The 24,611-nt window shown below is 42.0% G+C and overlaps 1 protein-coding gene across 2 annotated transcripts in view; it reads right to left on the bottom strand.

Moving 5' to 3' along the window:
• Positions 1 to 24,611, bottom strand: part of AOPEP (aminopeptidase O (putative)) — a 359,340-nt gene that overhangs the window by 104,792 nt on the left and 229,937 nt on the right. For both annotated transcript variants that reach the window (XR_009564370.2, XM_030832878.3), the window contains exons 8-11: positions 19,437 to 19,539; positions 18,677 to 18,784; positions 8,604 to 8,647; positions 1,284 to 1,344 (exon numbers count right to left, since the gene is read on the bottom strand). Coding sequence is in view for 1 of the 2 variants with exons in the window: in XM_030832878.3 (XP_030688738.2) it covers positions 1,284 to 1,344; positions 8,604 to 8,647; positions 18,677 to 18,784; positions 19,437 to 19,539 (316 nt within the window). In the remaining variant the exon portion in view is untranslated. The remainder of the gene's footprint in view (positions 1 to 1,283; positions 1,345 to 8,603; positions 8,648 to 18,676; positions 18,785 to 19,436; positions 19,540 to 24,611) is intronic.

Here is a 24,611-nt window from a genome sequence, read left to right as displayed (position 1 = left end):
TCCCAGGACCAGGTGCTGCCTTATTCCACCCATTTTGTTTTGCGTGTTTATTCTTCTTCACTGCCAGAAGGACTGGGCCAAAACACAAACAAGTTTTAACAGGTGACATGCATTCCCGAACCGAAGGCAATGCGTCCTTTTTAGGAATGAGCTCATGGTGGCTGGTGGCCGACATTTCCCCCCGTGTGGTAGAACAGGACAAAGATGTGAGTAGAGGGATGAAAAGGTAATGGAGAACAGCCCCTTCTGTTCCTTAATTTCATGGTTCACAGACCTTCATTGACATTCAGACACTCCCAAGGGGAAGCTCATATAACCGGTCATGAAACCAGAAACGAACAGGCTAACAGCGCTGCTTGCCTGGGCCCGGGGCAGAGTTTCTCACCACCTTGGGGGTCCACTCCCAGACGCTAGGGCCCACTATGATGGGTCTGCAGCTGCTCCGGGGGCCAGCCCAGGCTGGGAGAGTTGCAGGCCTACAGGGTCCTTTGACCAGCCGCATCCAGGACGCCACCCTCGGACTTCTCAGGGCCCAGGCTCCAGCTAGGGTCGGCCCTCGGGGCTGCCCTTCAGGCTCCGCGAAGCACAAGACCCGGGGAGCGCGGAAGGGAGAGAAGGCTCCAGGCCGGGTGATCCCCTCGCAGCGAGGGAGGCCTGGGAACCGTCTCTCCCTCAGAGTTGCCCATGGGCTGAAAGGGAGGGAGAGAAGGAAAGCTGAAGGAGGGATGGGTCCCGGTCCCTAAGGCAGAGAAATGAATCTAAACTGCTCCCTCAGATGAGAAGAGCAGCCGGAGGTAGAGATGCACAGCCAGGGGAGGAAGTCGAGGGCAGCCGCACAGGGGTGACGACGGAGAAACTACGGGTACGCCCGGTCCGAGGGACGCGGCAGGCAAGCAAGCTCACGTGTATGTGGCTGCATCCAAATGGCAGAGCTCGAGGCCCGATGGCAGCATTGACCTGCTGCCGGGTGACACCGCCCAAAGTATACGCCACGCTTTGCAAGACCTCATTTAACACTCAGTTCAGGGTCAACCAGAACGTCCACCTACAGCACCACGCTCACTAGAGGCAGAGGCCTGAGGCACACATCACCGTGCAGGCCTAAGCGGGTGGGAGACCATCATTTTCCTGACTCAGGGATATTCCAACTCAGCAAGAGGATTACTTTTGTAAGTATATACAGATAAATCACTGTCATGATGGATACACCAAATATGAAAAGCAAAGTACACAAGCCTTACTGTCCTCCACAGACTCTCGGGAAGCAGTTATCTTAAGCACACCTGTGGTATTCCGGAACTCTCCAGCCAGTCTTGGAAGATGTTTTCAACAGACAACTCAAGCCTTTAAAAATAAAACAACAACAACAAAAAGTAAAGGACTGAAAAAGTTACAGAGCACTCATTACACAGAATGGTTCCAACTGTTCGGGCACATCACCGCATCAATCTTCCAGAGAAATCGGGAGAAAGCGCAACACTGTCGCAGGTTAAAGTGAGGAGGGGGACCCAGTCATGTTCAGTACAGCTCCTCTCCAGTCAAAGAGAGTGCACACAATGAAATCTAAGAATCAAAGGCACACCACAATAGGTGCTTTTAATGTCTTGAGAGGAACTTCTTGGTTGGGAGTGCCATTCAAGGAGGATAGGGCATGTTCATGGGACACAGCAGGCGTGACTGCTTCCTGGAAAGAGGTGGAGTAAAGTGAAATCTGAACACTATAGCACACCAAAATGAAATTCCAACTTTATGGTGACCATGGGCTACAGCAAGCAAAAATGATACAAATCATTATTGGAGCCCTGAGAGGCTCACAGCCATGGAGCACACATGGCTTCTGCTGCTTGTTTTCAAGCAGGCCTTCGTTCTGCTTTATCTGAAATATTATGATTGCTTGTTACGTCTGATCCAAAGGAAGCTGAAATCTTTTGGTTTCATGCCCTGCTGATTTAAATACTCCTTAAATGTACTAAGTGACCAATATTTTTAGGCTCAGCAGACTGTCTTCCTGAAGTTTAAGCCATTCCTCCCTGGCTTCTAGATAATTCTTGCTCATGCCTAGTCTCTCTAACCACAGAGGCCTTCCTGGAGCCTCTCCCAGGCTGTGTGTGTCATACCCACCATGCTTCCTGTCTTCTGTGGCACAGCGTCCGTCAACAGTTTGTGACTGCAATTGATTTGGTTACTTGACTTTTAACTGTCTCCTCACTGGCTCAAAGCTCTCTGAGTCCAGGGTCCAAGTCTGTTTTACTCACTTCCCTAAACCCAGCACTTAAAACAATTCTTGGCATAAGAGAGGATCCCCATAGATATTTTTTATTTGCATGAATGAAAACACATTTCATTGTTGACTCAATAAAGATTATTCCTTTTTAAGTTACTAATCACCTTTCCCAGTAGGATATTCCCAAGTTGTTACGCTCTGTATTCTTTTTTTAATTTTATATACTATATTACATATATGTAATATTCCCTCTTCCTCCCTTTGGAATTGTAAAGAAGTTGTGCAAAGATACAATGCTGTCTGCATTAGTTAAGGTGCTGAAGGCCAAGTACCCCCCTCACACCTGTGCTGGTTGGGCTTTGGGCTGGACCACAGTGAGAAGGGAGGGAGGGAAGGAGTGGGGTGGGCTTGGGGAATACGGGGCTGACTGATACTGTCCCTTCCTTTGCTTCTCCACTGAGAAGCAAGTCACCTGTGTGCCTCTGTCTTCCCTGCCCAGGGCAAAAGCAAAGATTGCCGAAGGAGGCAACTGTTGCTATTTCAAAACAGAGAAAATACAAAGAGGGAAAGAAACCGGTTTGGATTCATTTTCAAGATGATGCCCACCTGTGGGACGACCAGGCAGGGAAGAGGCCAGAAGTGAATAAGGGGAAGGTGACCACCTCCCTAGGCTGTCTGCCCAGTTCCCAGGTCAGCGGAATTACTGGCTGTGCCTCTATGAAAGGCCAGGTACCACCATCCCTGGGCTTTTCCCCACTATTTCTTGTCATCTAACATCACCACCCTCAGTGCAGATGGCCAAGTCCCCTCTGTAGGCTGTGAGAGTGTGGAAGTGTGTGAGTGTGCTCACGTGCGTGCATGCGTGTGTGCCCTCAGGTGTCTGTGTGTGAGTGTGTGTGCACATGCACGTGGGCCGGGGATGGGGGCGACGAGAAGAGAGGAGGCATCTCTCAGAGCACCTTAAATCAAGATCATGATTCTTTCTTGGTTTCTTGGGCTTGATTTATTTGCTTGGCCATGGAAAGAGGCACTGGAAATGCCCTCAACTGGCATGACTGATCTGCTAGGAGGAGGAAGGTGGGGCAGAAGGGCCACTTAGAGAAGTGTCCAAGGAGACCTGAGGTTGTTTTATTTTCTAGTGACATTGGTGAGGCTGGAAGGTAAGACAAATCTTGTAATTTCCACTGAAGACTATGCTCAGTGGAAGGCCTGTTCTTGTTTGGAACGAATGCAAACCTTCTGCACCTTTGCCTGGCACCCGGGTGGGAAGGGTTGCTGCCCCGGGGTTTGAGCGGCTGTGCAGGCCCTGCTGGCAGTCTAAGTTGTTTGCCCTGATTCAGAAGCAAGGGTCCATTTTCTTCCCTGTCCTTCCTTCACTGGTGCTTCTGTCTAAGCAGCTCATTCATCTACTTCCTTTCCAGCCAAAGAGAGACACTCCTGTGTCCAGGGCCCTGGGGCCAAAAGCTCCCGTCACCCATCCTTCAGGTGATACCCAAGAAGGCAGCAGCAAGTGTCCGACTCGGAACTGAGCTTCATTGTGCCGCGGATTCTAGGAAAACGGGCATTCTTAAACCTGCCACAACTTAAGACAGAGAATTTAGAAAGGATTTAGAAAAAAGCAGTAGTGATGATCAAAGGGCTAAGCACATTGGACCCACAGGGGAGGTCAAGGGAACTGGGATTAAATATCCTGAAGAAGAGAAGTCTGGGGAGTGACTTCAGAGCCATTTTCAAGCGATTTTTACAAAAGATGGTGAACAGCTGTTGTGCATGTCCACGGAGGAGTGAGTAAGAGGACAGGGACATAAATTTCCTTCAGGGAATTTTAGCTTAAAGACACTTCTTTAGCGGTGGCATGGCGGGGGGATGGCATGGAGGAGGGCGGGGGCTGGGGAGTCGAGTCCCGGCATGTTACTAACTGAGGTTCAAGTCTTCACCGGAGAAGACTGAGAACAGGCAAAAGCTTCTCTCTGCGGCAAACATTCGGTGGATGTCTATCAGGCGTGAGGTTCTGTACAAGACCAATATTATTATCCCCATCTTAGAGTTGAGCAAATAAAGGTCCAAGAGACTGAGGGCCTTATGCAGGGCCTCCTAGATGGTGCTTGAAGAGCTGGGATTCAAACTTGTGTTGCCTGGCTGCAAAGCCCTCGCTTTTCTTTCTGCGTTTAATTCAGGAAATTAATCCACAATACATTGGTTCACGATTTATCATGCAGACAAGCCTGCAGGAGGAGAAGGCCTGCGCTGGCTCTCACCAACGCTGACTTCTTGTTCACATCTCTCCTGCTGAAGGTAACCTGGCCGCTGCTGCGGTTGCCCTGCGTGTCCATCCCTCAATTACAGTTCCAAAGAGATAGGGAGACTCTTGGGAGGGGCAGAAGCATGAGGACAGGAGAGTTCATTGTTTAGCTGCATCCAGGAGCAAAAGACACTCTCCTGTGAATGAAGAGAACCTGTGTTTCCAGATCGCTTTCCCCTGGAAAGGTTCAATACATCTTATAACCATTATCACTTCATTCCTCATAATATCCTCGTGAAGTGGGTGTCAATGGTTGTGCGGCTTTTTAGCAGATAGAGAAACTGCAGTATAAGAAGACCAGTCAAAGTCAGCCCAGGCTAAAGAAAGGATCTCAGTTTCTAGACTCCCAGTATCAGCACAGACATCAAACTGCACTGATGCCTGTTTACAGATTCCTAACGTGGAATGAGATGTTAAACTATGAGAGGAAGATCAAAGCACTAACTCCATCTGCCAGAAACAATTTTTTAAGGTAGTATAAGTAGCCTTACCTCCCAAGGAAATTATGGGAGACTGTTTGAAAATGCTGAACTTTCAGGAAAGAAATGGGCTGTATGTTTTATGAAAAAATATGTACAGAATTTTGGCTGTTTTCATCATAATTACTGAGATGACAGTACAGGTGAATTTTTAGGTCTGAGCTTGGATATATAGCAGTGGTAAAGCTGAAAGCTGACTTTTTCAAATCAAGACACTCAGAGTCAGAGCCAAGGGTGAATTTTTCCCCTCTGAGATCATGTGGCTTAAATAATCACAACAGACAAGCAGAAGCATTTCCACTTCGCTGGGATCCAGAACTTACAGGAAATTACTCTTCTGCATGTCTGATCACTATGGAAATTGATTTTATACAGATAGCTAAAAGTACACAGACCCACGACTGCACACCCTCCATCTCTGTACTAGTGAGCGGTACTTCTGCCTCATTACTGAGACCTCCTGGGTATCTGGAACAGCAAGTTGTTTTACCCTCTGGCAGGAGAGTTCCCTTGCTGTACGCCTACGTCCTGAAAGGCAGCTCTGAGTTTTAGGAGTGGGGTCTCCGGACCCTGTGAGCTCTAAATGTGGTCACGTGTAGTTAATGCTGCAAGGGAGAGAATATGCTGGCCATCCTGCACGACGCTGGCTAGAGAAATAATCTGTGTTTAAGGCTGCGGAAGTGACCAGTTGCTCCTCTCTTCGTAATATTACAGTACATAGAAACAGACCCGGGTGTGCGAGAAAGCAGTATTGCCTGTGGTGTATTGCTTCTTTGGTTGATCTCTGGGGTGGAGTGGCAAGGATGGGGAACTGACTATTAACCAGATCTGCTGCTTGTGCCTATCAACTTGTTGCTGATCAGGAGAAAGGTCTTTATCACTCTTGGCTCTGTCTTCGGCCTCTTGAGATTCTAAAGATCACATTCTATCTGCGCCTCTGAAGGAAAGCGCAAGGCCCGGTAATGTTCCCAGGAACTGAGAGAAGATGGAAAGAATTGGGGAAGTACAGTTCTAGATGGATGAAGGCTTTAGGAGCTTCCATGCTCAGGGTCTGAGACAGAAAATGCTCTTGTTCTGGAATGCAACTTACATTCTGTACGGGTTTTTAAATTTTAGTAATTTACGTTTATAAGTTCCCTCCCTATGTGGCGGGATGCAAATAGTGTATGCCTCAAAGCTTTACACGTGGTTACTTCTTTTCTTGATCAGAGCAAGTCATTTGTGCTTGGGTAGATAATGAAAATTGCTGAGGTAACAGTTACAAACGAGTACTCCCTAGCTTCGTGGGGGAGGAAAAGTACTGAATTAAAACAAACACGTGAATGCACACACACAAACAACAATAGCTGATGAGCAAAGAGAGAACCCGCAGCTGTTGGTACCGCTGGAATATCAGATGGGCAAGGCATGTTGGATATGGTGCTGTTCTACCAGGGCAGACAGGCACCCAGGATTTGTTTGAATCTCCTTCTAAGCACTTCTAGCTTTTTCTTTCCTTGGTCTCATCAGCATTTAAACTGAAACCTCACACTGAAGACGTCTAAAACATGACTTCTCATCTCCGCTCTTCCACTGCAGATACCCTCCCTTCCTTCCCTCTGCCCCATACTGACTCCTGAGACCAAACAACTACCAGCTGGATTTCCAGGGCTTCTACACTCAGCACGTAACTAAGTGGCCAAGAGAGAAAGGTCAGGTCACGCTGGACTCCTCTTTTCAGCTTTCACAACCAATCAACCAAGTCTTAACTGTGGCACCTCCGGAATATTCCTGAGATCTGTTCGTACTCTCAAAGCCCACTGCCACCATCCCACCCACGGCTCCAGCTCTGGATCTCTTGAGTGAACTACTGTACCGGTCTCTAATTGGTCTCCTGACATCTAGTTCTCCCCACCCCCATCTATCTTCCCTGCTGCCTCCCCCGAGTATCTTTCCAACCTGCTGACGGCACTTCCCTACCTAAAACCTTCAGTAGTACCTCTGGCCTGAAGGCTCGAGGCTAGGACTGCTGAACTGTATCTCCATGCACCCAGGACTCTGAAGCTCACCAGAGAACCTCCTACCCTGAGTCATGACCTGTGTCACGTACATCTTCGTCTTCAGAAGTTGACCAGGAGCTCCCTGAGGGCTAGGCATAGAATTGATTCCTTTCTGTTACCTAGTGTCCAGCCTAAAGTCTGGTAAGGGAGGTGCTCAGTAGAGAATGCTAAAATTCATCGAAGCAAGAGAACAATGGAAACGCAGTATGACACAGACGTGCCAGCCCCAGGACCCTAACTGGCTGGTCTAAAGTGAAAGACTGTCCTGTTCGGAACAGCTCACGTGCTTAACAGATGTGCCTGAGGATCGGTTTGCAATGGAGCCAAAGGTTGGAAGCTCCAGGGGTAGGTGTGGGGCCTTTGGAGACCTGGATGAAATTGGTACAACATGCCGCACAGGCAAAAGGGTGAACAGTCTGCTTTAATAGCTGGATTCGATTCTGAGATTAGTTGGCAGGAAAGAAGATGTTTCAGTTTCAAAATATATTCTAGTATACTTGCTGAAATACATTCATTGTAGCAATGAAATCTCCTTAACGCTTCAGGAGAATTTTAAAAAGAAGCTTAAGCCTGCTAGCGAAAAAGTGATCCTAACTCGGCAAGGCGTCCTCTCAGGGGTGAAGGTTGGTGGTTGTGGCCACCATTCAATGGAGATGCTGCTCTTAACTTCCACAATCACAACAAAAGTCTCTTTGTGGGTCCACAAAAAATATTCGCAATGATAAAATCCAGGTCCCCCAGAGCCAGAGGGCTTGGGGCCATCCAAATGAACTCCATAACCTTATTAGGAAGAGGATGAAAAGAAAGAAGACCTCCAAAACTAAAAATGCACTTGTGGCTTCCACGAAAATTGCTGTATTTGTGTCCTGAGAAGTTCTTCTTAAAGAATGCTCAGTCGTCATTCAGAAACAGACTTTCGTAACAGCCTAAGGAGGCAATATACAATTTCTATTCATTTTCTTTTTCCTTTTTCTGTATTAGTTCCTAAGGAAACTGCTCCATTCTATTAGAGGACCTGAAAAGTTATTTCAGGGCAAGTACAAAAGAAAAGAAAAATTCTCACAGGTAAACTGTTGTTCTTGACCTTAGGAATAATGGCTACATCTGATGTGATTTTTTACGTGAAGAAAACCCATATGTTTACTTTAAAAAAAGAAGGATGGTAAATCTGAAACATTTCAGACATTTCAAAACAAGCCACCCTAACTGTTAGAACTTTTCTGCCCTCCATTCTTTTCCACAGCAGCTGAGGCCACAGAGTGTCCTTGGCTTGCCTCCTCTACCACTTTCAGGACTCCTGACTCTGGGGCTCCCCTGCTGCGTGTGCTGGCTCCCAGAATCCACACTCCCAATATTTCTAGACCTAGTTGATCATCCCAGGACTCCTGCTGTCTGCGGAGGTCCCTCCTCTATTGAGAGAGGAAGATTAAACTTTCTAGGTTGCAACTTGCCAAACAATGGCAGAGTCATTTTTAACATTAAAAATAAAACTGGGCTCCAATAAAGATGTTAAAATAAATAAATAAAACTGGGCCCTTAATTCCTAAATCGGTCCTCACCTTCTTTCTTCTGGGATGCTCTCCAACAGCATTTGAAGGAAATCCTGGAATAAGAAAAAGACAAATCATTAAAGATGTCCATCAGTAAATAACCCTGCCCAGAGTCACGCCAGGGACTGAGCGTTCCCAGCTGCTGACAGCTCACCTGCTAGGGAAGGTAGGCCGATACTGAATTATTAGGCTATATACTCAATTTATTAATTTACCAGGGCTTCAATCCAATCAGTTACAACCACAAACAAATTGAAAAAAGTAACGTTTGTTATTTTGACCTAACCCAACGGTTTATTTCATTTCATGTTTCACTATTTTCAAAAGGCTGGCCAGAGCATAAAGCCCTATCCCTCTCTACTTAACCATGCTCTACTCTCTGTGAGCTCTCCCTGGATATCCTATTACACACTGAATAATCTCAACTCTGGGAGGCTAGTAACCAACAGCTTTTTTGCATTGCTCTATAGACAATAAAGACGAAAATCAAGGCAATTAATATCCCAGTGGAGGAACAAAGATGTCACAATTCCAGAAATCGTTCACGGGCCCTTGCCTCCATCTGCAGCCTCTTCTGGTGCCACTGTGCAAGTCCTCAATTGTTTGACATTTAAGATGTTTCAAGAATAGATTTTTTTTTTTTTAATCTAAAGGCATGACTTACACACAAACCCATTTTATCCTTTATTATGGAAAATTTCAAACACATTCAAAAGTAGTAAAAAAGCATAATTACCTTCATGTACCCATTATCCCACAGCAAATCTGCCCCATCCACTTACCTACCTCCTGTATTATTTAGAAGTTAATCGCAAACATTACATAATTTCACCAGTCAATGTTTCAGTAAATATCTCTAAAAGATAAGGCGTCTTTTAAAACATAACCACAATACCAGAAGACCTAAAAAATATTCACACACGAATGTTCAAAATCACATTTGTATTTAATTTACAACTTGTGTGTTGTGATCAATCTTTTTACCCCATCTAACTCTGGAATCTTGATTTGGTCTCAACTAGGTTTGTCAGATAAAATATAGGATGCTCAGCTAAATTGGGGGCATATTTACACTAAAAAGTTATTTGTTCTTTATCTGTTATGGGGGTTGTACATTTTTATTTGCTAAATGGGTAAGTCTAGTGTCAACCCTCCCCCATCTGAAGGTTTGATAAGATACATTTTGGATAAATACAGAACACGAAACAAACAAGAACAATGTTTAACTTTCTAGAGGCTTGATATTGAGCAATAAATAAGATCTATACATGAAGGTTTTCTTTCAATAAATTGAAAATAACCCTTCAAACTCGTCCTTTAAAGAGGGCACATATGTAAGCCCAGATGACCAAATATGACACTGCTGAATGAGCATCCCTCCAGACTGAAACGCCCACCCCAATCAAGTCTGCAGATCCAGGGTCAGCACAGGGCTCTGATGAGATCCATTTAACTCAGAGCGTGAGGTGCCAGCAGCAGTGCAGACCGTCGTATTACAAACAGATGGAATTACACAGGAATAGAAATCTGCAAACAATTTGTATGACAAGGGTGTTCTTTTACTATCATGGCATTAAGCACAGCCGTCACTACATTGGTGAAGCCAGCCATCACTTCCTATGTGTTTATGGGTGGCTAGGTCCATCTCTTCCAGAGGCAAAAATCTTTCTATTAAGAGCAGTAGTGAAAGATTTATTTCTTGCAACTTCTGTTCTTCTAAGACTCTACTTGCCTATTGCTGCTTCACCCAAAATAGACAATACAAATACAACAAAACTAATATTAAAAACATGTATCAGTCCATGCACCCCAATGTTCATAGCAGCACTATTTACAATAGCCAAGATATGGAAGCGACCTAAGTGACCACCAACAGATGGATAAAGTATTACTCAGCCATAAAAAAGAATAAAATAATGCCATTTGCAGCAACATGGATGGACCTAGAGATTATCATACTAAGTGAAGTAAGTCATACAGAGACAAATACCATATGATATCACTTACATGCGGAATCTAAAAAAATAATACAAATGAAATTATTTACAAAACAGAAACAGACACAGAAAACAAACTTATGGTTACCAAAGGGGACGTGGGGGAGGGATAAATTAGGAGTGGGATTATCAGATACATACTACTACGTTACACACTACTATATACAAAATAGATAAACAACAAGGCTCTACTATATGGCACAGGGAACTATATTCAATATCTTGTAGTAATTTATGATGTTAAAGAATCTGAAAAAGAATATCTGAATCACTTTGCAGTACACACCAGAAACTAATACAACATTGTAAATAAACCATAGTTCAATTAAAAAACAAAACAAAACATGTATCAGTCAAAATGGAAGGGGACAACCCCAAATAGAATAATGCACCTGCAGTGGGTATATTGGGAAAAATAGCAAGGGAAACAAAAGCAATATTTAGAATGCAAAAAAGTATTTTTGACTGAGGTTCTTAGAGTCATTATTTTTATTATTTTAATAATTATTTTGTAAATACAAGTTGAATTAGAAATTAATTTTTCATAATCTATTATTAGATTACTTTGCAGATATTTCATTGGCTTAATGACAGAATTCTTGCTTCTTAAAAATCCAAGTACTGTATTTATAATTTCTTATAATTTTACTTCATTATCTTCTTATAGTCCATATCAACTTATCCCACATTTGTCCAGTAATTTATGCCCAATTATGTGGGGGGAAAATTACATTAACTCAATGGCAAGGGGGAGAATTTAATTGCATGAGAAGCAGGAAATCCAGAGTTAACCTTAATTCTGCCCTTTTGCATTTTCCAATTACAATTGGATCTTTCTTTACAAAACTGCAGGGCGCAATGTTTCAGATTTTGTGTGAATACAAGAAAACTGCAGGAAGTCCCCAAGAAACCCTGCTTCATTTTTTAAGAAAGATAACTGTCCCACTTCTTAGCAGGTGGCCATCTGCCTCTTCCTGTCTCAGAGCTGAGACCTGCAGGACACACAGCAGCTAGCTAAAGGCTGCCAACCAATGCTGAGGATGATGGGTCTAAGGGATCACCCTAGGTCACAAAAAACCAATACCTCAAGCATCTCTAAGACACGATGCCTGTATTTCCACAGGCTATGGGAATGTTTGTCTACAGTGCTAGACATTCTCTGTCCTACGCTCCATCCAATGCAAGAAGACACTTGGTCTCATCCAGGCGGTCTTTGTATCATCAGTGGAATCAACTCAACTGGCCCTTTGTATTCCTTTCATAGACATAATCTTAACCACAAAACGCTAGTTCTCCTGGTTCTAGTCATAAATTGGCATATACTCCTGGAGTGGATTCATCATAGAAGCCTTTCCCCATTCTCCACAACAGAATGTTATAAAAAGAAAGATGTCTCTTATGATTATTCCTTCCCTTACCACCTCTTTTCAATTTTCATCTGTCTTCACTCTTCCCTTCAGCATGTTGGCACTTTTATAAAAACAACTTACAAATATCAATTGGACAAGGAGGGTTTTCTTTCAAGGCTGATTCTAGGATCACTGACAGGATCTAAGACACTGACTTGATCTAGGATCACTGACAAAGTCAGCTAGCAACAAATACTAGGGGTCCCAGTTTCTCACCACTAGAGTATGCCTGAAAAAAATTAAAGCCAAAGACAAAACCAACAACAACAACAATCCTGCCGTTTTGACAGTGGGTCGGGGTGAAATTTTATCTGGATCCCTGACAATTATTACAAGCCCACACTCTGGTCGAAAAACACATTCCTTGGGATTTTTTTTTTCATTTTTTATTCTCCTAATAATCTATATACTAATCAGGTCAGTCCCAGACAGCTTATTTTGATTATCACCTAACAACACTAAATAAAGCATTACAATTAAAAAAAAACGACACCGATTTCGGCACATGACGAATTTGGTAATTATTTTTTAGTCCTGGTGAAAGTATTCAACAAAAAGCAGGCGCATGTGGAGTCTACTGGATAAACTGACACTGGCTTGATAATTACCCAGGATTAGGGATTTCTGTCAGACGTTTTATGAGTAATTACTATGGTCATAGGGAAGGGGGAGGTAGGAGAGGCAAAACAAACAATCAAAATGTTGAAATAAGGACAGTGTTGGCAGCATAAGAACTGAAAAGGAACGAAATGGTCAGGAATAAGTTATTGTTAAACTCAAGAGAGCAATTTTAGTTGGGAGGTAGAAAGATGATAATTCTGAAATACTGGGCAGATGGGGTATTCGGAAAGAAAAGGATTCAAAAGTAAATTGGAAAAAGAAGAAACTGAGGAACTTCTGAGTAAAGAAACTGAATCATGGTCTTCCTCATCAATAACTAACTAGCAATATAAACAAAAACACAATCCATTAAAAAAAGTTAGCAAAAACTTCACCAGCAGCGTCCAAACACAGAGAGAATACAGCTTGTGGCATAAACTTCAAAGAGACAACTAAAGAAGAAACATAAGATTCCAACACAGCCTCCAACCTTCCCTCTGTACCACCCCCTCCCTCAAGCTTAGCAGGAGTGGTACTGGTGAATTGCCCAAACCCCACAAATTCTCACAAATACCCACACATTTGGAAAGAAACAGGAATATCTTTATTTTTCCTCTCTTTTTGACTGTGAAGGGACTGAAAAATGTTTGCTCAAGTGAGATGAGCAAAACCTGGGAAATAAACAACCGAGGATGACACTCTCATGAACTGTATAGGTTCTAGGGCTCTGAGCTGAATTGGAAGAACAATATTAATTGAGAGAGTACCTGCAATGGAAAAAAGTGGCACCCAAATTAGGTGAAGAGAATCTTGGCTGGGGACCTTTAACAAAATTTCAAGAGTTAGTGGAGCCAAATTCTTACAACAAAGGCTGTATACAGCTCCAGAGGAGCTCTTCCCCTCCACCCTCTCCATGCATAATATCCAAACTTCAAACCGTAGCTCAGAGGGGAAGAAAAACACTCCTAAGAGAAGTTGCAAAAGAAATCAAGGATAACGTTCCAATACATATGAGAATAAACAGAAGGTCAGGACAGTGCAACTCATGCTGAGAATGAGCCAGAAAAAAAGTATGGCAACTATGCAAACTAATACAACAAAAACCCACCAAAAGAGAGAGACAGAAACAAGAAGCATAGCATAAAAGACAAAGAATCCAGTCTTGAAGAAAACATAATCCACAGCACAGAAGAAAATTCTCCACGAATGCTTTACACTAAAATATAAATTAAAAGAAAATAATAGGAACATAAATTCAGTAAAATGAAAGCTCAGACAAGATGACAAAACAACTAAATGAGAGGAAGAGATTTCAAAGCAAAGGGAATAAATTAGGAACCAAAATAATACCACTATACAAGCATTAATAAAACAGAAACATCAAGAAAAAGAACAGCTATTAAAGAAAAAAATTAATAATTTTATAATAATAACATTAATAAAAAATAATATTGCTTGAGATAAACATATACTATAAAGACAAAAGCGACTAGAAAATAACAAGTACGGAGGACAAAGATGACATAACATACAGATAACCAGTAATCTTGAAATTCAGAATCCCGCAAGGGAAAAAAAAAAATGAATGTGTTCAAACATACAATTAAGACAATTTTACTGAAAGAAGGAAGAATAGATTCTGAGTCTAAAAATGCACAGTGTTTTCCAGGAAAAAAAACTGATGCAGACTCACGGACACCAAGCCACTCTTGATTAAATTACTAAACATCAATGGTAAAGAATTCTTCTGTCATCTGAGTGGTAGAAAGAGAAAAAAATAGACTGACTTCGAAAGTTTCAACAGCAGTATTTAATGCCAGAAGGCAGCTGAGCAATAGCCACAAAGTTCCGAGGAAATGAAAGCATGACCCAAGAATGTTATACCCAGACAGTTTGTAATTCAAATATAAAGGCAACAGGCAAACATTCTCAAGCAACTTGAACATCAATTTGCCAACTAAATTTAGCCAAAGAAGAGTTGAACCAAAATAAAGCATTCATGAATACAGAAGCGTGGTAAATGACTGTTAGTGAATACCGAAATCCTTTACATACAGAGCTAGGACTATGCAATGTGAAAACTACATTGTAGTAACAGCACACACCATAAATGATATAAACCTCTTAACTATGTAAAAATATGAATTAAGAACAATCTAGAATTGGGGGAAAAGTAGTTGAAGTACATAACTACTGGTTTCCTCATCTTATACATAAGAGAAAAAACTGATGCTTTCTAAAAATAAGATATATATCTAAAGAGAAAAAAACTAACAATTTCAATCTCTTAAAGATTTTCTGTAATTGAAGAATCTTTTAGGAAGTGATCGCTCTTATATTTATCTGAAGTTCAAGGAAGTCTTTTATATTCATCTTAGTTTCTTTTTCATGTGTTAAATCCAAGTAAAATAAAATTTAAAACATTTCATTAAAAAGCACATATAATATAATCATATTTTTAGAAAATTATTTCTAAATATGTCTTTGTAACTATACATGTGTGTACAATCATACACAAACACACATACATATGTACTATATACCCATATACACATAGATACGTGTATACATATCATACATAATATATAGAAAGAAGAAAGAAACAGAGTGCAATTTCTAGAATGGTGTTCACCTAATATTAATTATAGGTAATTATGGATGGTGAGATTTTGAATGATATTTTATATTCTTCTTTGTACTTTTCTGTACTGCTTATTACATTTTTTTATAATGAGTAGGTGTCAGTCGGAAAAGCAATAATTTCCAAACTTACTATGGGACTGGCAGAAGGACGACTGGATATTCACATGCAAAAGAATGGAGCTGAACCATCTACCTCACACTATATACAAAAATTAACTCAAAATGGGTAAGAGACCTAAATATAAGAGGGAAAATACAAAGTCCTTAGAACAAAACATAGGAGTAACTTTTAATTAGGCAAGAAGATATTTGCAAATCATATATCTGATAAGGGACTTGAATCTAGAATATATAAAGTACTCTTATAACTCAATAAAAGACAACCCAAATAAAAAATCAGCAAAGGATCTCAATAGACGTTTCTTCAAAAAATATATACAAACGTCCAATAAGTCCATGAAAAAATCCTCAGCATAGTTACCAGAAAAATGCAAATTAAAACCACAATGAGGGCTTCCCTGGTGGCGCAGTGGTTGAGAGTCCACCTGTTGATGCAGGGGACACGGGTTCATGCCCCGGTCCAGGAAGATCCCACATGCTGCGGAGCGGCTGGGCCCGTGAGCCATGGCCGCTGAGCTTGCGCGTCCGGAGCCTGTGCTCCGCAATGGGAGAGGCCACAACAGTGAGAGGCCCGCGTACCGCAAAAAAAAGACAAAAAAAAAAAAACCCACAATGAGATACCACTCACACTCACTATGATGGCTATTATCAAAAAAACCAAAACAACAAGTGTTGGTGAGGATGTGGAGAAACTGGAACCCCTGTGCATTCCTGGTGAGAATGTAAAATGGTGCAGCCCGTGTGGAAAACAATATGGCAGTTGCTCAAAAAATTGAATACCACATAATCTAGCAATTCCACTTCTAGGTATATATTCAAAAGAATTGAAAGCAGGGACTCAAACAGATCTTTGTACACTAATGTTCACAGCAACATTACTCACAAGGGCCAAGAGGTGTAAATAACCCAAGTGCTCATTAATGGATGAATCGATAAACCAAATGTGGAATATGCATACAAAGAAATATTGATAGGAAGGAAGGAAGGGAATTCCCTGGTGGTCCAGTGGTTAGGACTCTGCACTTTCAGTGCTGAGGGTTCAATCCCTGGTCGGGGAACTAAGATCCCACAAGCTGTGTGGTGCGGCCAAAATAAATAAAAATAAAAAGGAAGGAAATTCTGATACATGCTATAACATGGATGAACCTTGAAGACATTTCGCTAAGTGAAACAAGCCAGATACCAAAGGACAAATATTGTATTGTTCCATTTGCGGGAGGTGCCTAGAGTAGTCAAACTCAGAGACAGAAAATAGAATGGTGGTTGCCAGGGGCTGAAGGGAGGAAAGAATGTGGAGTTATTGTTTAATGGATACAAGTTTCATCTGGGGAAGATTGAAATGTTCTGGAGATGCATGGTGGTGACAGTTACACAACAATGTCAATGTATTGATACTTAAGGCACTAACTATACACTTAAAAATGGTTAAAATGGTCAATTTTCTTATGTATATTTCATCACAATTTAAAAGGTTAAAAAGTAAAATTAAAAAAGAGAAATGAGGTACTGATACATGCTACAACATGAACCTTGAAGACATTATGCGAAGTGAAAGAAGCCAGTCCCCAAAGGCCGCGTATCATATGACTCCATTTATACGGAATGTCCAGCATAGGCACATCCATAGAAAGTAGGTTAGTGGTTGCCTACGGCCGGTGGGAGGTGGAAATGGAGCAGTGACTGCTAATGGGTGTGGGGTTTCTTTGGGGGGTGATGAAAATGTTCTGGAATTAGAGAGCAGTCACGGTTGCACAACTTTGTGAATACACTAAAAACCACTGACTTGTACACTTTAAAAGGGTGAAATTTATGGTGTGTGAATTATATGTCAATAAAACTGTTATGAAAAAACAATAAAGCTATAATTCAGAAGAGTTTAACAAAAGTAAAATTGAACGATTTGGTGGAGGGAGCACTGAGTGTTCCATGGGAAGCGGGTATCAGAGCCTCAGAAGTCACAGCAAACCCAACACTCCTTCAGTGCGGCAGTATCTTGGAGAGAAGTGGTTTGGGCTATTCAGTCAACTGATCATATAAGACTCCTGAGCCAGTTTTCAAGCTGCCTTTCCAAATACAGGTTTAGGAATACCGCCCCTCCCCTCAACCAAAGAATAAGAAGAGGGTAGAGACACGGAACGGGTATCTAGTTTTGTCACACTCATGCTATTCCTTGCACATATGTTCGATTATACACATACATCCTTTACATCTAACATTGTGCACAGTTTGACTTCAAAACTGTATATGAGCACAACTGTCAAAAATCAGAAATACACATCAGTCCAATCTGCGCTGGGACTGCATCCTTTATTCTCTATCAGCTACGAGCACTGTTTTCAGAGCCTCTCCCTCTTTGTTAACTTTCTTGTTATGTGCAGCTTGGCCTCACGCCCGTATAAACTGACAGAGTCTCTCTCGACAGTTTTGTGGCCAGACTGTCTGAATATTTCAGTGTATCTTGTCTTTAATCTATTTGTATATCAAATATATATGGTGTATGTACTGTGTGCGAATCATATACTAAGTACTGGTGAAATAAAGTACTAGTACTTCATACTGGTGTGGCCTTGTTGAGTTTATACACAGAATGGAGGAGAGGGAAAAGAAACAAATGGACCCGTAAAGGAAAATATAATTGTGAAGAACGGTGATGGCAAGGAAGGCAATGAAAAAGGCAAAGGTTAGAGAAGAACTGGGTGAATGTATATCTGCTCAGCTGGAGTGACTCTGAGATTGTGGCAATGACACTGAGTCAAAGGACAAGCAGCCAACCTTGGAAAGCTCATTCCAGGTGGAGGGGAGAGCAGGATTGTTTCGTTTTTGTTTTCCAGGTCACTTAAGGTGCAACTACCCACATCACTGTGCACAGGACAGCTTTGGGTTACAGTCTGTCCTAAACTATGGGGAGATCACCCTCCCGGAAACAACACTTCCCTGTGTCCACTTCATTAACTTCCTATCTTTCCTATTGTATTAAAACAGAAATCTTTTCCCTGCCTTTTTTTTTTTTTTTTTTTTTTTTTTTTTTTTGCGGTGCGCGGGCCTCTCACTGTTGTGGCCTCTCCCGTTGCGGAGCACAGGCTCCGGACGCTCAGGCTCAGCGGCCATAACTCACGGGCCCAGCCGCTCCGCGGCACGTGGGATCTTCCCGGACCGGGGCACGCACCCGTGTCCCCTGCATCGGCAGGCGGACTCTCAACCACTGCGCCACCAGGGAAGCCCTCCCTACTTTTAAACATTCACATCATCTAGTCGCCACAAGCTACACCTCCTCCAATTGTATATCGTGGACTCACAAGGACTTATAAATTACCTGGGAAAGAATCAGCTGCCCATGAAATTTGTGCACAAACTTTCTTAAAAATGAAAAATAGGTGTCATCTCCAAGTCTTCTGGCAAGGAACCGGAGAAGGAAATAGCCCTAAAAGAAAGGAAGAAGAAAAAACAGATACTTATCATGTGTTCATCAGAAAAATGCTTACAAAGTCAACTCTAATCTACCCACCAGCACCTTATGCTCATCTAGAAAGTTTGGCCTGACCTGTCCCAGGCAGCCCTTTATATTCTTACCAGTAAGGTCGAGTCTGGTACTTAAGGATCAACTACTCTGCTTTCAACTGATCTACTAATGGTATCACCATCTTGTTTATCCTTGGCTTACGTGAAGCCTGGAGGTCCATCATGGACCAAAAGGGAAGAGAGACCCAGCTCCTCTCTCCCTCAGCTATCAGGAAAGGCCTTTACAACTTAGAATACTTTTTAAAATCACTCCTATCTTCTAGGTGGAACCTGACAGCAATTTTAAGATTCTGCTCTTCAAAGCTGACATGAAGCAGGGAGAAGGGAGGTACAGGGAAGGGAACAGTTCGGCTTCCTTTGATTCGTGCCTGATTATTCGGGTATGAAATGCTTTAACTATTGGACAATCAGAATCTGCTCAGTCAAATGTCATTACAATGTTGATGATTTTTTTTGTTTTGCCCCAACCACGTTACTAACCTTCACTGTTTATATGTAAGATCTAAAAAGTGCTGCACCATAATAACTGGCTTCTGCCACTCAGATATGCTTACCTTTAAATAATGAACCTGCATGAAGACCTTATCCGGATTGAGCCCGTGTTTGATGACAGAAGATCCTGAGTCACTCACATGGCCAGTTTTCTTTTTATTGGGTCTAAAATGATGCAGTAAAATTTTCTTTAAGTATAGCATATTCTTAACTAATTAGACCATATCGCCTTATTTCTTATTTTCAGAGTTGCCCAACAGCGTCTTAATTCTATTCAATAGTACCAGGTATAATTTAAAACAGTTTACGTTATAAATGCATATACTGAACAGGGAGGGATTTATATCTGGGTTGGCAACCTGAGGTTGGCTACTGGCAGCATTCTACATCATCTTATCCAAGATTAAATCTTGCCAGACCCTCAAGGAATCTCAGCTCCAACATGAATTATTTAAGAAACTATACACTTTTCTTTTGGTGGGAATGTTGGACTGGGAAATGCAATGGAAAATGTAGCTTTACTTGGAAGAGTAAAGAACTTATATCTTTTCCAAAAAATTCTGAAAGCCCCAATGTTATCTACTTCTCTTGATTTGCATTTAGTAATTAAGGCTCCTTTAAGAAATATTCATACTCTAAAGCCATTTTAGAGCCACAGAAACAGAATAAGAAAAGTCACAGAGGCCTATGGTTTTAGAACAGGTAGAGACATTAGTAATCACATACTTCAACCTCCTCATTTCACAAATGAGAGAAACAGGCACACAGAAATTAAGTCTGTATCCAAGGTCTCACAGCTTGTTTTGATTCATGGCGACATTAAGGATTGAAACCAATGATGTCTCCTTATTATCTATCAGTGGTTTCCATTATGCTCTATGGTTTTAAATATTTTTAAAAATTCCCTTAATAAAATATAATTGTGTTACAGTGACAATTCAACAACTAACTAAATTCAAAGTAAGTGACAAGGTATTTACAGCTTTTAGCTGTTCGAAAACCAGTCACTTATTGGACAAACATTGAAGAGCATATGCTGGGGTGAGGGGAAGGCAAGGGTTGACAGAAGGGCTGGCACATCAGAAAGGCAAGGGGTTATTTTTATTTATATATATATATATATATATTTAAAGATTTTTTTGATGTGGACCATCTTTAAAGTCTTTATTGAATTCGTTACAATATTGCTTCTGTTTTATGTTTTGGTTTTTTGGCCGCTTGGCATGTGGGGATCTTAGCTCCCCAACCAGGGATCGAACCCGTACCCGCTACACTGGAAGATGAAGTCTTAACCACTGGACCACCAGGGAAGTCCCCATTTTTATTTATATATTTATTTTTTGTTGCTGCTGTTTTTAAACTTATTTGAGGTATAGTTGATTTACAATGTTGTGTTAATTTCTGCTGTACAGAAAGTGATTCAGTTATACACATATATACATTCTTTTTCATATTCTTTTCCACTATGGTTTATTACAGTATATTGAATATAGCCCCCAATGCTATACAGTAGGACCTTGTTGTTTATCCATTCTATATATAATAGTTTGCATCTGCTAACCCCAAACTCCCAATCCATTTGTTCCCCACCCCCCTCCCCCTTGGCAACCACAAGTCTGTTCTCTACGTCTGTGAGTCTGTTTCTGTTTCATAGACAAGTTCACTTGTGTCATATTTTAGATTCTGCATATAAGTGATATCATATGGTATTTGTCTTTCTTTCTGACTTACTTCACTTAGTATGGTAATCTCTAGATCCATCCATGCTGCTGGAAATGGCATTATTTCATTCTTTTTTATGGCTGAGTAGTATTTTATTGTATATATAGCGAGGGGTTATTTTTAAAAGGTAGTTAGTGTTACAAAGTACACAGCATTTGGAATCAGAGAGGCCTAGTGTTGACTCTCAATCCTACTCTTTACTACCTGTTACTTAGTAGCAGTTTACTTAAATTCTCTAATCCTCAATTTACTCACTTGCAAAAATGGGGATAACCTTACCTCTCTCCCCAGGTCACCCGGGGAATAACTGAATTAATATAGGCAAAGCCCTTAGCGAGGGCTGGGGATACAGAAATGACTCAATAAACTTAATAAAATTTTCTAAAGTTAGCAGTAAATATTGCTAAATTCAAGGTTGGTCATCTGATGTTAGAGGCAATAGATTTCAATGGTTCATCCCCTTAATCCTATATGCCCGCAGACACAAACATGGAAGGGCGCTGGACCTGAACGGCAGTGCCTGAGGATGACCCAGCTTGCCAAATCAGTCCTTTTGCAGTGTGCTGTAGCTGCCAAGCAAAGAACCCCTGATTAAGTCCCTGCTGAATATTCTAGTACGTTATCTCAGCAGACACAGGCTCAGAACCAGCAGATACCTAAAGGAGAGACGATGACGACCAGCCACTAGAGCTAACTGCATAGTTTGAATTTTTCTAGTTAATCCCTGACTTACAGACGTGACCATACTTGCAGGAATAACTAGTTAGTCCCTTTCATCTTGATTTAAGACTCCATTGAAAAGCATCAGCTTTATTCCTGCTCTCAAGTTTGTCCTGGAGTTGAGTGTCTTTAGAAAGAAAGCCATGCTGGTTTTGATAGGAAAGCCTGCCAGACACCTTGGGGGGAGGAAGACTTCTCAGTGTCAACCTGAATTCAAACCAGTTTTCCCAGCCCCAAGACAGACAGAGTTGCTGTGAGTTTCTTTTGCCCTTGAGCTCTGAATGGAGACTGTTAGAAGGGGAGGAACACAGAAGACCAACATAAATCCCTGCTCCAAAGGCTGGCTTCCAGGCTCAAGTTTCAGATGACGACTTTAGTTGGTGCTTTTTTCCTCTGACTAAAAATGTCCTTCCAGAAAGTATCTCTCTCTTACTCTCCTCTTCCACCCTCTCCAAGCGTTCAAGAAAATTCTTTTACGCTGACAGCATCCAAGGCAAATGTACAAGTCCCCAAGAGATTCCTTTTAAAGTAGACATGGTACGGGAGAGGGCAGTGCCCAGGCGAGCTTCGTGAGAAATCGAAGGGGGCGGTTTTTATGAGGAAAAGATACTCCACAAGTGGAAAAAGGGTGGCTTCCATTTCGGTGCTATTCTGGTTCTCGTGATACCACTTACTCCATGTCTGTGCAGGGAGACAAAGCGCAGAGAGAAAGCAGGAAACAAATGAACTACCACTACCTACAATAACAGATGACTCTCACAGGTGAATGAAAGAAGTCACACCCAAAAAGACTACATACAAATGTATGACTCCAGTTAAATGAAGCCAAAGAACACGCAAAACAGATCTAGGAGGATACAGATCAGAATAATGGTTACCTTTGGGAGAGAGTATTAACAGAGTGGGGAGAAAAGAGGAAAGTTTCTGGGACGGTGGGATTAACTCTATGTTAATCTGAGTGGTGCTTTCGTGAGGATAAATAGTAGAAATCTACTGAGCCATCTAGAAATATCTGTGCACTATAGTGTATATATATTTCCATTAAAAAGTTAAGAAAAAATAGATGCACATGAAACAGTACACATTTTGTGAGAATAAAATGGAATCAGTCTAGAAAAGGGGCTTTGCTGTTCATGTGCCATGAACACATGACTAGGGTTAACTAAGCTCTCTACACCTGAGGATGAATTAAATAAAAAACTTTTTAAGGACACTGTAAGAGGCAGGTAGAACTGTGGCAAATACAATTGGCTCAGTCTACTCCCATTCTCATCCACCTTCTTTCTTGCCACTTGTACAATTAAGTCTAAAAAGGTAAACACTCACTTTCCAGGTGTCCTTGAAGCTACAGAGAGTCAGAAGACATAGTCCAGGCCAATGAGACAAAAACAGATGTCTGCTGTAGTTGGGAGTGGGGTTCTGGGAAAGCTTTTGCTTTCTTTACAAAAGGGGAAATATGACTAGTACTATTCCTCTTTCCCCCAAACATGGTGGATGGAGCTGCAGCAGCCACTTTGCAATCATGAGGCAGCAAATCAACATGCTATGGAGACCTGGATGGAATGAAAGAAGGTAAACAGTCTTTGATAGTCTTTGATTCAGTCTTTGATTCAGCTGCTGGCCAGCCCAAGACTGCCTGCCTTCACACTCACTGTATGAGAAAAGTAACCCCTATTTGTTTAAGTCAACGTTGCTTTACTATTCTATTAGTTGAAGCCAGATTCATTCCTAATGGATGGAGAATTGAACCAATACTAATAGCTACCATTCCTGTTATCTCCCTGTGCCAGGTACTATGCCAAGCTTTTTATGTATCATGTCCTTCTACCTTCACAAGAACCTGTGGGGCAGGTACTGTGATGATGCCCATTTAAAAGTGGAGGAAAGTGAGGCCTGGAGACGACCACAAAGCTAGTTAGTGGCAGAAATGAGGCTAGAACCCGGGTCCGTGGAACACCAAAGTCCTTGCTGCATTCTGGGGCTTCCCCAAGATCCAGGCCCCCATCTCGGTTTTGCCAAAAACTAAGTGGAGAACCTCAGACAACATGTTTACTCCCCCTTACGCTCAACTTCCTCACCTGTAAGGAGTGTGATGAGGCTCAGATAACATAAAAGCACTTTGTAACGTAAAAGTGTTAAGTATCTCTTCAACATTTTACACCAGTGTTTATTTCCTTGGCTGGAATACATGGAATGTGAGAGATCAAGTTACCAAGGTCGTTTGGGCTTAAATGCCCTTGGTTTCTGTTGTACCTGGCACCAAATGTAACAACCGAGATTAGCGTGACCTTTCCCTGCCCACCTCCTTGCTTTTCCACTGCGCTCACAGAAGCAATATGGACATTTAAAAAGCTGTCAGATGGCAGTGATATTTGATCCACATGATTTGATTTGGAATCAAACCTGCTGAAGAAAGAACCGATTCTGCAGGGCTATCGCCAAGGGTGGGATCTGAGAAAAGGCCTCTGAAAGGTGCTCAGGCATGTCAGCCTGGGTCTGAACACCTACTGCTCTGCCACAGCCCAGACGGGCCGTCTGCCAGCATTCTCTGTCTTGTACTCCTTGGCAGTAAAAGTGAGAGCCACGAGACAGCTTCATCTATAAACTTGCCGCTGCAGTGCTTGAGCTGGGGATGAAGCATCCCAGAAATGAGACAGAAAGGGATTAATCAGCATTCTCACATCCCTGCTCTATCAGTGGCAGCTGCCCTGCAAGGTTTCAGGGTCCGAGAGCAGGGCCTCACTCACCCCGAAGTAACAGACAAAGTTAAATACTACCTTTGTGGAGACCCCTGG

Source organism: Globicephala melas, chromosome 6 (genome assembly GCF_963455315.2).
Source record: "Globicephala melas chromosome 6, mGloMel1.2, whole genome shotgun sequence".
NCBI lineage: Eukaryota > Metazoa > Chordata > Mammalia > Artiodactyla > Delphinidae > Globicephala > Globicephala melas.
Note: the sequence above shows the minus strand (reverse complement) of the source record. Positions and strands in the feature narration are given on the sequence as shown.